Genomic DNA, 14,929 nt, shown 5'->3' with positions numbered 1-14,929 from the left:
TACAGATGGAGGCGGCAGCTGGGCGCCAAGGCGGGTGTTTCGTACGTGCCGTGAATTTTAAACGAATTTAATCCAAACCCACGCCATCATCCAAGTTGAAGCGCAAAATTAAATCGTCGTTAACACACACGCGCGAATCGCGAATAGTCGCCCACTGACTGCAAGTCAATTAATCTAATGAAATGACTAATTGATTACTTGTGGGTAAAATTATTATTTTCCGCACAGTTCCAATTTATTCACTCGAAAACTTTAAAGCAAAGTTGATTTTGTCCAACGAAAAAATAAAATATTTGCTAGAAGAAAAAAGCTTTAAAGTAAATGTAATCTCAAGACTGAAGTGAACCCGCTCTCAAAGAGATGTCCAACTACTCGCGACGTCTAATATTTATGTCTGCGCGTGGCTTTGATGTTTCACCGGCTGTTTGATGTCGGTCTCGAGCGTCTTAACTCACCTGCAACAAAAGAAAAGAAAACGTTAACGACGGTAGAGGTATGTCGAGAGGCAGGGACACACACGATATAACAATTTAAGACACATTTCTACACGCCGAATGCAAATATATCGTGAGAGTAATATCAGTGTGCGTTGAATGCGTGGATTTTCAATCGCGCTCGATGAATATCCAAGCCGCATTTCGTATTACTCGACAGCGAGGATTTAAATTCTTCGTTCTTCGTGAATGATTTTTATAAATGCGGGCGCACGCGTCAGGAGCACTCGGCACGCATTACAAATATACATTACACTCGCCCAAATATTGAATTAATCTACATAAAATAGTTAAAAATGATAAAATTCATTTTGATTTCCCAAAAATGGTGAAAAAGGAAAGGAAAATATAAAAAAGTATAAAAATCCAATTTGAATATTCCTTTTGTATCCTGTGGCCGCATGATATAATACCTCGGCTAAACATTGCAAGAGCTGAACTCTGATAAGAATGGCAAAACGAGAAAAACGACATGCGGCGCCCGCCAACCCCCGCCGGCGCAAACCTGATTACCCGAGATACGGCGCGCAATCTTTACATTTTAGGCTCGTGGTGGTGGAGGCTGAGCTCGTCTCATGCATCTGCCAGCCGGAAGGCAAACAGGCGTTCATGACGTTACGCTGCCGTCGCCGTCTCGGTTGCCTAACTGTCGAGACGCGCGCAGTGGAGGCGGGAGCACACACATAGTAAGGTGTAGTCATACTCGCACTCGCAGGTAGATGTACAGCCGGCTGTCGCGGCAATATGTAATATAATAATTTCTGATTTCCTCGACGGCAGCAGTCGAGCAGCAGTCGAGGGTGCCGTGCCACCGACCGAAATTCGGTTACTTAGTTGAAATTTCCCCCTTTCGCACTTGATACACACGCCTAGATTAGCCGCCTACGTGATACGGACATTCAAGTTAAACACAATGAATTTCAAAGACCCCTAAATCTAAATTTACATCTACGAAATTATTAAATTATTACTTCAAGTAAAAAAATTCTCTCATATTGTATGAGTAAACAATTGACCACAATGTGTGAATCACACATTGACTAGGTACAATAAAGCAGCCGCCGCCGGCGAGTATTTATAACGTAAAATCATACGATCGAATGATATCCGCACATTTACCGACCTGCGCCACGCTCCGTCGACAATAACAATAGCTGATAAACTGATACGCGCTCGTAAAATACAATTTCCGCACACAAACAAAACTCGCTCACTCACCAGGCATGGTGCCGAACAATACTGGCTGGCTTATAATAAAGAATTAAATATAAAAAAATATTACGCTCCATTATACGACGCCAGCGTACATTTTATGCGCGTTATAAGAAAAGCACAAAAATAAAGATTCAGTGTAAAGAACAGCACCGAAAAAAAAATTGCTGAAATAATAGAGTGCTCGCGACGACAGCAAGATAGACACCCCAATGCGTATCATTCGCCTTTCAAACCACCCAAGAAACACTCAAAAAAAAGGTTTCGTTATTATTTTTATTTGCTTTATCCGCTCAGACTAAAAGCAAGAATAAGAAGGTGAAGAAGAAGTGCGAAATATTCTACTAGCTATACATTGTAATACACTACTATGAAAGTAAAGTAAAAGATGTGCTACGTGCGCAATTAAATCAGCGCTCAGAATATAAGTGCATATTGCCGTCGTAAATTATATGCGCCGCACAACACACTTAAAACTTAAAACACTCGGCAAACATTGATCATTTTATCGTTTAAAGTCAGCGGCATTATCACATCCGGCGAGAAAACATTTTCCAGACTCCGACAGCTTCTGCTTGTATCAGACGTAATCAATCAATGGTAAGTACGTATAGACAACACGCACACATAAAACACTTCGACGTGCGCCAGACTATTCTGCAATACTTCTTTTCGTCGCGCCAGTTTTTGTGTTTATCATTTTGTTGTATTGTATTCAAACGCTGGCGGCGCAGCGAATTCTTTTTGACATTTTTTTTCGTCACTCGTATTTTTACACAATAGATAAGCAGCCGAGTGTAAATTTCCTAGCCTTTCAGGCGTCGCGTACGCTAAACGCGGAATAAGAAAGCGGAAATCAAGCAGCGGCAGCGCTGCCGCCGGCCGGTGCGTCACATATGCGCCGCGTTGTTATCGGCGGAAAGCTCCGAAAGCTCTTGCGTGTAATATGTGTTTGTGTCGGCGCACGTCTTTGCGTACGCGCGCAAAGTTAAAGTCATCAATCATCACGTCGCTTATGTATGTAGTGCGCTTGTTCAAACTATACCAGCGCGAATTATTACATTCTACAGTGTGGTGTAAGAAAATTAAGGGCTTAAAGTCAACATCCACATGCTTACGAATCTTTACCGCCCTCGAACAACTAAAATTTTAAGATCTTCGATGGAAAATTCTGTGCACGTATTCGAAAGACACACATCTTTGACCTATCTCAAGGATATGCGCCCGCAACCACCCCTAACCGCCTTCCCGACACCGCATTATTCAAAGTGCATGCCAACGCGTGTAACAAGTGAAATCGACTAATACAAGCGACATGAATGATGCAACTGCAAGGATGCAATTCGCGTTAATAAAATACACTCACCTGCACCTACCGCAAGGAATAGTGTAGAATAAGAGAGAGGGGCGGATGACGTGGTGGCGGTTAATATTACATGCGCCATCACGCGGTTTCGCGACACAGCGTAAAACACGAAACACACGAAACCCATGCGCGAGAGGGTTTGAAATATTGATAATGCGAAGCACTATATTACGAACAGCGGCAAAATATTTATTTTACCAATGCTTCAACGTCGCTGCAACGCTGCACCAACACAACAATTTCAGTTTTACGTTTATCGTGGCGCCGCTGACGATAAAGTGGATGCATAAATAGCTTCATATACTCGAGACGGAATTTTTAACACAACGGATTATGAAACTATTAAATACTTTCGCACACACGCGCGGAAAACTTCCAATAATCTGCTTTGAAATTTTCATTATGTGTTTGAAAAGCAAAACAACCCGTTTGATGTAGAAATATAAACTTGGAGCCTGCAAAATTTGTTGCCCTAGAAAATAACATTCAAACAATAAACCAAACAAATCGTCGTGCGTGCATATATTGATTTTCGTTTCAACGCAAAGCGCTTGTCGAGTTCGAGTCACTCACAAACATCAAACCGCATAATCCGGTTAATTCCAATGCTATAAATCAACGTCTCTACGCGGCGATAAATCAATTCCAAGCATCGAAATAGAAGTAACTCCATAATTCCTCATCGCCCAAGATATTCTAAATCCGGGCGCGGTGCACATTTTTGTCAGCGCACATAAATCATTTACCTAGTCGAAAATGGTAAAATTTCGATTTCGCCCACGGTGCATCTTTCAAAACTCAAAGTCGAATAAACATGATGTTTACATCTTTCATATGTAAATCAAGCCACCTCCACACATATATGCGCATGACATATCGTGTGCAGTTTGCAAATCTGACACTGGCGTTGAATTTAACTCGCACAACCAAAAAGAATATTTGATGATCCAACGTCATTCAAAACCAGAACTCGCAAAAAAACACTGCGCAAAAGTTTATGCTATTTATGCTACAGCGTTGCCTATCTCATGCGCGCAATGTTATTTATGTACGTAGATGTTTTGTTATGAAAAATGGTGGCGCGTTGACAAAAAAAACACAGAAGCTCCCACCTTGGTGTTAGTGGTATGCGCACGTTTAGCTCCAAGGAAACACGCGCACCGGGCGGGAAAAACACTTCACGACCTGGGTAATATTTGCGCGCGACGCACCGTGTAATTTATTACTACATTACACCCCCATGATGTACCTTTAGAATGTAGTAAAAATTTTATGCATGTTAGCGAATAATTCCCCGGTGCGCTATTTTTTACTTTTGCTTAGTCCCGCTGCACAGATTTTTTGCATTCAAAAATTGATTTCTTTACGCTGGAAAATGCGTCATTAAAATTGCATCAAATTCTAAAATTAGTCGTCTCGCAGAGAGATAGAGATTTTCCCTTTGTCCATTGCGACCGCTGTCATCCCTCAAACATACGAATTGTTCAATTTGGTCGGTCCGAATGACGTGAATACAGTCACTGTCTGTCCCGGAGATAAAAGCTGGAATATACACACAGAGCGAGTCTGAGTCTATCCCGTGTCATGCGAAAACTACTCACATTTAATTGCGTACCATGCGACCTGCTTTAAATGTAACAAAACACGTTACAGCCGGACAAAAACACAACTCGCATTTATTTCATGCGCCTGGGCTAGTTTTTAGCGCTCATTTAGTTAAAGTAGAAATGTATTCGGATTAAAACAAATTTACATGCGCGTGCATATGATAGTTTAGTTTATCGTCCGGCGTACGAACGTAAATAACCAAATCGGATATGCAACATGTGCGCTGGCGGCAAACAACAACCACACAAACGTAAAATATCGGATAATCCACAATGCGCACTAACATTTAGTTTCGCGTAAATTTAGAGCAAAAATACTCACAGCAAAATTAATTATGAAAGTTATACGACAAGAAAAAGTTTGCTACAAAGGGATGGATTACTCGCGCGCGCGCGGAGGTCGAAGAAGAGATCAGCGTAGTTAAGACGAAAAAAAAAGCGCTTTGATCACGATAGGAAAGAAGTTGAGAACAAAAGTCCGCACGCGCGCGCACACACCGACTAAATAAATAATAGAAGAGGCGGGCGCGTGCGGCTAAAAGAAGGCCCGGGAAACATTAACGAACAAATATCGTCCAAGGCGATAAGCGGAGCACAATGTCGAACTATCCCCATCCGGGTTACGAGCGCGCGATAACACGCCGCGCGCGAGAAGCACTGCAAACGACGCCCTCACTCTCGGAAAAGGACTCTTCGGAGCCAAAACGATCTTCGAGTGCTTAAATAAATTACGCCGCGCGCGCTTGTCAAAGACGCCGTGCGTGTGCTCGCGCCATTATCCGCTTTTCTTTTGACAGGCGCGCAACGCTCGACAAAGACGTCGTTCATTTGACAAGAGAATCGAGATCATAAAAGCGCACGATGTATCGCAAGAAATGATTTTTCTTTCGGCGATGGTGGAGGCGCCGGTCATGTTTAATATTTCAGCATAAACGGATATATTTTTATATAGCGTATAAATCAATATCGAATTACCCCGAATGATAACTATAATCATCGTTTATAGTTCATAAAAAGCAGCCGAGCTATAAAATCGCAGCCGAAAAATAAAAGAAAAAACAGACGCATATAAAAGTTCTCGCACCCGTCCAGGATGTGTGTGCGGAGCATGTGGCGATGGTGGTTACAATATCGAAAATGAATAATTCAAACGTGTCGAAATCCGACCTGGTAAACACGAGTAAATAAAGCAAAAGCAAAACATGTATCGGCGCACAATTGAGCGCCGAATCAATCCCGACGGTGTATAAAACCTCAACGCTGGTTAAAGCTAAACCACACCGTCTGTTATCACAAGATTTTTACCAAAAACCTCGCGCAGTAAAGATAAAATTTAAGCAAAAAAAAAAAAAGACGCGTTATTTTCTAATCTGTAAGTTGTCAGTCGCACGTGCGCCAAAGTAGAATTTAACTAAATTTACAGCCGCACCACAGCACAGCGCACCATTTGAAGAGAATTACGAAACACACATTTCCTTTCAAATTGACGCCAGGCAAAACACACACACACGTCCACGTCGAAATGCCTCTGCAAGAAGGAGCCCGGAGAAAAAAAAACCCGAAAGCCAAACGAAAAACTAATAGACTTTCAGCACAGCTGCGTAGAGTCGAAATAACCAAACGCAATGACTGTGACGATGAGAAAACGAGCGTGCACGCGTTTTTTTTGGACGTTTCTTTGTTTATGGTGCACAAAGATTGAACGCGCCGCATAAACACAACTGCTGGTGCCACCAGAAAAAAAAAATGGAAAAATCGCCGAAAAAACCTCGTCGGCGCGGCAAATTAAGTCAGGCACCTTGTGATTTAATATTTTCAGCCCTCGCTATTCTAATATCCCATTTTTTACCCCCAAGGGAGAGGCATGTGCACCACACTCGCCATTATCCCTTTTTGCGCGTGTGTCTCGTCCGTGCATAAATTTTAATCACGGCGGCGCACACGCATATTTCCCGTTTCCTCGCTTTTTACTGTGCGAGGGCAAGGCCGACTGGCCGGCCGGACGCCTCCCTGGATCCTGTGTACATCCTGGACCATTGTTTGCGAATCTAGTCGCTGGAGCTATCCAAATATTATAAATCAAAGCCGGTCGCACCAGTCGAATTACGATTTTAATTAAATTCACTTTACTTTAGGCGCGTTGTTTATGTTCCATCTATCGTCACAACGTCACATTATCACCGATACACAACTATTAATAATCGAAATTTATATCCACGCGCACGCATAAATAATAATGTGTGCGAGGATTTAATATCACGCTTAATTAAATTTGCGAATTGACGAAACTTGTTGGCAGACAATAGACAACTTTGAATTCAAGACTCGAGTTGAAATTCTAGAATTCCGTATTCAGCTCTCGGCCAACAAAGAGGACGAACACGTCGACAAATCATATTGCAATTCAGCGCTAATGCTGCATAACCAATTGGTCAATGCGAGTGCGCAGAATGCATACAAAGAGCTCGCCTACAAATTGCACAAGCTTTCAAAAGCTTGGCGCAGGCTTAAAATCAAAACTCAGAAATTCTCGGAAATTTATTATTATTGTCATCGAAAATGTGGAATAACTACATACATAATAAATTCCGCTCATTAATTTAATTGGCTATAAATGGCTTTGTTGAAATTATGCAGTTTCACAAAGTGCCTGCCATGGTGGTCAATTTCAACTTGTGCCAAATCGTAAATTCCCGCACTACGCACGGTTAATATAACAGAGCAATCAGATTTTCATACATTTGTAATGAGATAAAACGCCATCGCTTAAAATAATCCGCGTTTAAATGAATATTGCGGCTAGTTGGACACAATTATACGAAACAATATAAAAATAATTGTTTATGACTTAGTGGATAAATATAAAACATAAAAGTATTGTTTTTATCCGAAAATAATTTTCACAATGAATTCCCGTGAGAAATATAAGCTCCGCGTAAAACTATCATGAATATGATGATAATACCGGCTGAAATAGAAATATGCCAAGGATTCTCCGAGTTAATAAACATGTTATGAATATACAAGCCACTGCCAGCGCCGCGCGCGCATCCCGGACTCAAAGTAAATTAATTAATTTGATACTCTAGCAGCGGACGTAATTAATTGAAAGTTGGTCGCTGAAAAACACGCGCGCCAACTTTAAATGAAACAAGTTTCCGCCATTAATTACGAATGCAAGAAGCTCGTAAATTACAGATTGGCGAAAAATGGCACACAAACTCAATTTGCGTGCGCAAACTTTGCGTTTCGGAAAAAATTACACGGCAATACTAAACGTTTAGCTATCATTAATAAGCTGTCCGGCAGGCGCGTAAAATTGCCCGATTGGTGATTAAAAATTCCCCTTTTGCAGTAAGTACAGTCAGTCCGCGGGGGCGGCGCGCACATTTATTATGCTCAGACGTGCGCGGCAATCCCGTGGGTTTTATTCCACAGCGGCTTTTTCTTGCGCTTTTCTCGCGAGGCCGCAAGTACTTAGCGAAATTAAGCTAATGAAGCAAATTCGATTTACTGTGCCCGGCACACTGAAAAGTAAAAAAAAAACACCACGCAATATTGCGCAACTAATTTCAACTTTTTTTGCTTCGTTTTTTCCTCGTTTGACTCAAATCAACGGCGACGAGAAATAAATAAGTATAATAAGTATAAATTGTAGACTCGGGCGGAAGGAACCGTCAGCGAACAGCTTTGGCAGAAGCTTTTAAATTTACTTCACGAAAATAAGAAAATAAGTTCGCGTCCGTTTTGCGAACTGCAGATGTGTTTCAGCGCGCGCGTATATAATTTTAAACACCGAGGTGAAAACGCATCAAATTATTTCTGATTTCGCTTTGTGTCTTTTCGCCCAGTTTACTGTCTCTTCCAACTTTTGATTTTGACAAGTTGCAAACATTATTCTCATTAAATTCGCGTCATTTCAGCTTTCCGGGCGTAAACAGCGAAAAGTTTACGTTAGCGTTTTCGATCGTCGTGTCAACGTAATAAAAATATAAACTTGCGGTGACGGTGATCATTCGCCGGGCGCCGAAAAACGGAAGTTTTGATTGGCTGTTATTTTTTCATTAAATTTCGCGCCAACAAATAAAGAAAATGATTAAGTGTGAAAAGTTAAAACGACTTGAAGCGACCTTTTGACACGCGCGCCGCAGTAAGCGAAACGCAGAAACGCAAGAGAGAAAACTAATAAACACATTTCACACGAGAGGGGCGCAAAAAATAATAATAATAAAACAGTTGGCGTTATGAAACGCTTCGTCCAGACGAATTGCTCTAATAAAAGCGCAGTAGTATTTCTTCACAGTTTAATAAAATGAAGAAAAAGCGATATTATTGTTCATAAAATAAATAGTACCAGACATATTTTAAGTTAATATGCAGTGTAAATGACAACAAGCTCTCGAGAAGAGACAAAAACAAAACTTTCAATAGTTAAGCTCAACTCAGCTGCAAATGATTTTCACATTTCCTCATTTTCTCTAGTTGTATATATTTTTCTATCCGCACTTCTGCACAACCTCTCGCACTCTGGTTGTATATTATTGAAAAAGCAGCGGCAGTAAAAGAAACTTTTCTTCCGCTCGACTGCAGCTCACAAATGTCCGCGCGGCAATAAAAAGAATCAACGCGGCCATTTCCCCGCCGGAATGTATTAGGTGCATTAGGACTGTCGTCGACAACGCGTGACAGAAAACTCGCTCGGCGATGACGACTGCTGTCGCGTGTGGGTGGTGTTCACAATGTCTAAATGTCTAATGTCGTCGGCATGTCCGCGCATAAATATCCATCTCGCGCGCTGAAAATGCGTGCTCGTAAATTCGCGGATTTTTCATATGCATTATGCGCACCGGCAGCGTGATAAATCGACACAAAATGTATGCGAATGCGTTTAAAACGATTTATCGTCGCGCATTAAATAAAACCGGTGTGTGTGCGAGTCGCGCGATATTGAAAATCGCTTCGCATACGTCAAGAGCCAAGCAGGCAGCAGAAACAGCCGGCGAGGGAAACGTTACAAACATAAAAACATAAAAATTAAAAAAAAACAGCCTCGCTTCTCGTCGGAAAATTCAAATTTTGTGAAATACTATTCAACCAATCAAATTCAAATTTCCACGGAACATTTATTATTAAAATGGCTTTTATTTGGCGCAATAACTTTTAGTGACAATTAAAATCATTGAGATTACAGACTATAAAATTCCAAACACATTTCAGCAATATTTTTCTGTTAAATCCAACAAAATCAAGATTAACAGGGGCGGGGGCAAAGTGGTTTTGACAAAAAAAATAAATAGAATTTGTATTATTAATACTAAAGCAAAACAAAACCAGGATGTAAATAAATAAGTAAATTCCGCACAGGTAAAAGGTGAGGTGGCAAATAAAGCTCTTAATTATTTGTGTTTGACCAAGCATCCCATGTTCGCTCAGCACGAACTGATCGCGCGGAATCCAGATAAATTGAGCGGCGGCACCAGCGCATAACAAGATTAAACGCGAGGTAAATGGGACACGAGAGTATGTTGTAGCGTCGTGTAAAAATGAGGGTGGAAAAACTTGCGGGACCAAACCCCAGGTTCACCACGCGCATAAATATCTATCTGCATTCGCAAGCGGACATAAAATTACAATGTCTTCTTTTTGCACAAACATTGTACCGACGACGAGAGAACAACTTAATTAATTCACGTGCCACCGACGGTTGTTACGTAACTTAAATTAGAAAAAAAAAGAAGGAAGCTGAAAAAGAACGCATGAAATATTTTTTCGTGAATAAATTTCCGCTGGAAATTCAGTTGTGTCAATCGCGTCGCATCGATCAAATCCAAAAGACGACCTCTCGGCGAAATTCGCGCAAACGCTTAATGCATAGTGATGGATCGTGCGCGCTGATTAATAAACATGGCTCGACAGTACACACCCAACGCATACTGAACCTGCGCCTCCACCAACATCGACGTTATGTGATTAAATCACTCTCCGGCGGAATATCAATAGTTTCGTTAGCATTTTATACGTTATAAGTTCAAAATGCAACGAAGATACGTGTACTTGATCCTTTGAAATGGGTATCATCCAAAGATGAACTTTTCGCCCGCTCTCGACATTACAGTAAATTTTCGCCGCTGCCAAGATTGCATACTGCACTTAGTCGCACTCCAAAGGCGCGGTCCTAAATAAATTTGCAATGATTATCTGCCATGCTGAGGATTCGAACGCAAATAGTACCGACACGATGCACCACACTACCGTCGATGAAAGGTTCTTCAGTGCGCTGCACGCTGCACCGGATCCGAGGATCGATAGTCCTTTAAAATACAATTTCTCGTAAATTAAAGCCCAATTGAATATTCTTTATTGCCCGTGCTGGCGCTAACAAGAAAAAAGCTCTGCGTAGAAAATAAAAGCGTTCAAACAAAAAAAATGGGATGAGCTGGCGAACATCAAAGCGTCGATTCTATAAATTCCGGCGTAAATTAAGCGCGAATTATCTTAAATTTACATTTCAACAGCGGCAAAGAAAACGAAAAAACTCTCAAGCGTAGTGGCAGAGGTGGAGGCGCCGGGGCACGTACACAATAGCCGGCGGAGCATAGTCATTCGGAACGCGTTTATGTTTGACGTAATTGATTAATTTCTCATGGGAATCGTACGCAACTGAAGCGTGCCATGAGCCGTGAACGCCACACCACAATCCGACGCGCCTTCAATACACAAAATGAAAAAAAGAAAAAAAATCTTCAGCTAATTTTTTCGTCAAAAGAAGAAGAAAGCCAGTTAAAAACATCTGCTAAAAGTAATTGTCAGCTCTGTGTGTGTTTGTGTGTTGGCAAAGCAAGTGGACGGGATGGTGCTGGCCACTCCAAACAATGCTGGATGGAAAATTTATGTCAGATGGGCAGGATGGGCACGCGAGTGCCTTCATCCGTCGAGTGACGCATTGTCGAGTGCCGCGCGGTACTTCAGCCCACACACACCTACACACATATTCACCGGGGAACAGATAAACGTACTTTTGTTCCAAAAGCATGCTCGGCAGATGCCCCGCGTAAAAAAAACTAGCGTAATATTAAATACTGGCATTATATACACCGAAAAGCGTAAATATTTCGATACAAAACAAAAATATTCGCGATGTGTGGTGGTAGTTGAACACGCGGAAAAGATACGTGTGTTTATTTTTAGTCGTCCTTCCGGTCAAGAGCATGAATAACACGCGCGTTCACGCCGAGTGCCTGCCAGAAACATGACTGCACACAAGTATCACCATCACGCGACGACGCACGCGACACTTTCTACTCGAGTATTCTTCGACGCAGAAATAAATTCGCCCCAAAATATAGCCGCGCGTGTCGTATTTATGAATAAATTTCGATGTGAAACACAGAAAAAAAATACATCTCTATTGCAAATATCGGGAAATATAATAAAACCGGCATGTAAAATAATAATATAAAAAAGAGCCACGCGCTGACAAAACGCACCGAAATAAAATACAATATTTCATTGGTAACCGCAAAATCCGCTCAGTAAATGTATCGCGAATAAAACAAGAAATAATTTATGGATTGCTGAAATTTTTGGCAAATTAATTTCCATATTTGCGCTAACATAACATCCGGCCACAAGTTAGACATCCGATGAATTATTATGTAAAAATTATTTTTGATAAAATACACTTTAAAGTAGAATAAACGACTTTTTTGAAAAATAACATGTTCGCGTCTGTTGTATGCTTAAGGATACCCTCGGAGGACGTGTGTTGTTAGTAGTTCACTAACGTCCCTCGCACGTGTGCCGCCTACACGAAACTTCCGAACATCATCATTCATATTTCGATTGTGTGTAATAGCATCCCCATAACTTTCTCGCACAAAACGAGAAGCTACACACAACTATCCGTACTTCTATCCCCGCTTATCCTTATCTAAACGGGGGCTAAAAACTCAGGACTCGGATCACACTCGTGCACGACTTTTAAGCTTCGTACGTGATTCCTCGATAACAAAGTTTCGCGCTAAATTTCCGCCCAAATTAGCAAAGAATAAACTTTCCACTTCTTCTACTTCGAGAAATGTTAGCCCTCTTCGAAAACAATAACGATGTGTGTGTAAAAATATGCTCGCAATCATTTTAGCTGATTGCGAAATAAGTTCGCAAACTATTTATGCGCATAAATGCGCATGAACTTCCCATTTGACAAAGTTTGAGTTGGAAAGTTATGCAAAGAAGAAGCAAAAAAAAACCAGACGCATGTAAGAACCAACTCTTGGGTGGGAAAAGCTCGAGTGCATGTAAAGTTCACCGCCACCGAAAGAGTTGAAACATATTTCACCGAAAAGCGGCGCCGCGCTGCGATAAATCATTTGGTTAGTAAGTTGAGGAAGATGTTAAAATATGTAATGCTTCTTTTCCCATCCAAATCCAAAGAGTGGCATTCAACGTGTCACTTAGTCGTGCAAATGACGTTACGCCACCGACATTAATTTAAATATTTCGCCAAACTGATTTGTCTCGTTACGACGCGAGACAGTGTTAATCAATTGTGATGTCGATGCGAGAGATTGTCCCAATCATGTCGTTTAATTATCGATTCGGTTACGTATGCATGCCGAGCGCTAGCGTTCACAACGAGTATTGACATCTTGCCGCCGCCCGAATCGGCTGCGGATGCTGGGTGAGCATCATTTGTATGCGGCATGTTTGGGCACGAATTGTGCTGGTTTTTCCTGTTTCGAATAAACGACATTGCAGCCTTTAACTTTTTGATTTTTCACCCATTTGCACCCCAGAAAAAATGTGATGTAACATTAATTAAACTCATAATTAAAAATATAATTAACAATTTAGCGTGCTAACATGCTAAACGCTTTTTTGGGCTATTAAATTGTGCGTTCAGATAATAATATAATTTCCAAGTTACAAACGAAGAAGTAAGAAAAAAAAAGTTGAAGAAACTCATCGCCTGTGCTCCAAGTTCAAAAGCGCGAAAACAAGGTGCAAGAAAAAAACGGATATAAAGTGAAATTTCGCAAAATCCTTCATAACTTCGCCTAAGCCTGAAAGCCGAGGACCGCTTCGACGAAAAGCAAACTACACACAAACTTTGCTCTCCATCCAATTCATCAAAAACATATATTCCGCTTTGCTCTGCGCGCATTCTACGAGTAATGAACACACAAGTGGTGTGATATTGTGCCACCCTCGAAACGAGATTGTGCGAGATTCATTACGCGCCATGAGCAAAACGCAATAAACGATAAAAAGCGATCGAAAGAAGCGAAACACGCGGATTGATTGATTACGAAATCCAATACGTCAAGATTATGTATCATTGCCTGCAGAGAAAATCTTTGCGACATCATTATTAAAGCTTTATCTGACGACTTACCGAAAAAGCTTTGAGAAAAACAAGACACTGTATGATGCCCTCCATGGTGTCGCCGGTGAGACAAAAAGTCCCGGTGAGATGACGCCCGCGCCTGCCAACGGCGGCGGCGGTCGCCAAGCTGGCGTGCACCAGCGCCCTACGCGGCAACGAGCTACCCGCTGTGAGGGCTGCCGGCAGAGGCTTGGCGGCGCTCATCAGCCGCTCCAGAGAGTCCATTCCGGAGCGTGTCGCGCGCCGTTCTGGCGCCGCACACCCAAGTTCAATTCTTCAACGAGTCTCAAGTGTTGCACATTGCACAAAATTCCAACTGGCACTGGTAGTTTTTTCTCGTAACTTTTTTCACGCTGTGCTATTATATTCAAAGAAATTAATGATCATCATGTAGCTTTTTAAGTGGATTGCGCTGAAAACTAACAAGGACTCTCCCTTCCACAACGCGCTTGTGTTTTTTTTTGTTTTTCGCAAAGGGAAAGAACAAAAAAATATATAGAACGCACCGGATTGTAGCATTCAAACGTGACTTTCTATTCTATTCATTGCTCTGCGTCCTTAAAATTCTTACACAGACCCTATTAGCATTAAGCGGGCGAAAAGGGAGAGATTTCCTTTTTCGACAAACGCTGCGCGCTGCAGCACGCTGCCTCGGTTCTCAGTTAGTTAACGCTTCATTGAATTTTCAGGCCTCGGCGAAATGAGGACTTTGTTTGCATCCACTTATACGCGGCCCACTCATGCAGCACATGCGAGTACATCATCTTGGTCGTTTATCTCATCGGGGGATAACTTAATACCCGCCGCGCATTATGTAACGACGACAACGACGACGACGGATAATAACGTTGTCAGCGGTATGCAG

General features: G+C 41.7%; 1 protein-coding gene across 15 annotated transcripts in view; it reads right to left on the bottom strand.

Moving 5' to 3' along the window:
* Positions 1-14,929, bottom strand: part of rg (A kinase anchor protein rugose) — a 103,621-nt gene that overhangs the window by 62,775 nt on the left and 25,917 nt on the right. For 7 of the 15 annotated variants that reach the window (XM_065301958.1, XM_065301961.1, XM_065301952.1 and 4 more), the window contains exon 1: positions 14,074-14,370. The exons of 5 other annotated variants lie outside the window; for them this stretch is intronic. In XM_065301958.1, coding sequence (XP_065158030.1) covers positions 14,074-14,289 — 216 coding nt within the window. In that variant the 5' untranslated portion in view covers positions 14,290-14,370. Of the gene's footprint in view, positions 1-14,073; positions 14,378-14,929 lie in introns of those variants that run through there. 3 more of the 15 variants (XM_065301951.1, XM_065301953.1, XM_065301962.1) reach the window with 3 other exon arrangements.

Source organism: Atheta coriaria, unplaced genomic scaffold (genome assembly GCF_025399875.1).
Source record: "Atheta coriaria isolate IRGN ID8LTWV9N9 unplaced genomic scaffold, Caltech_Dcor_3.1 hic_scaffold_5_pilon, whole genome shotgun sequence".
In the NCBI taxonomy this organism is placed as follows: Eukaryota; Metazoa; Arthropoda; class Insecta; order Coleoptera; family Staphylinidae; genus Dalotia; species Dalotia coriaria.
The sequence above is the reverse complement of the archived record's forward strand: the minus strand, read 5'-3'. Positions and strand labels throughout refer to the sequence as shown.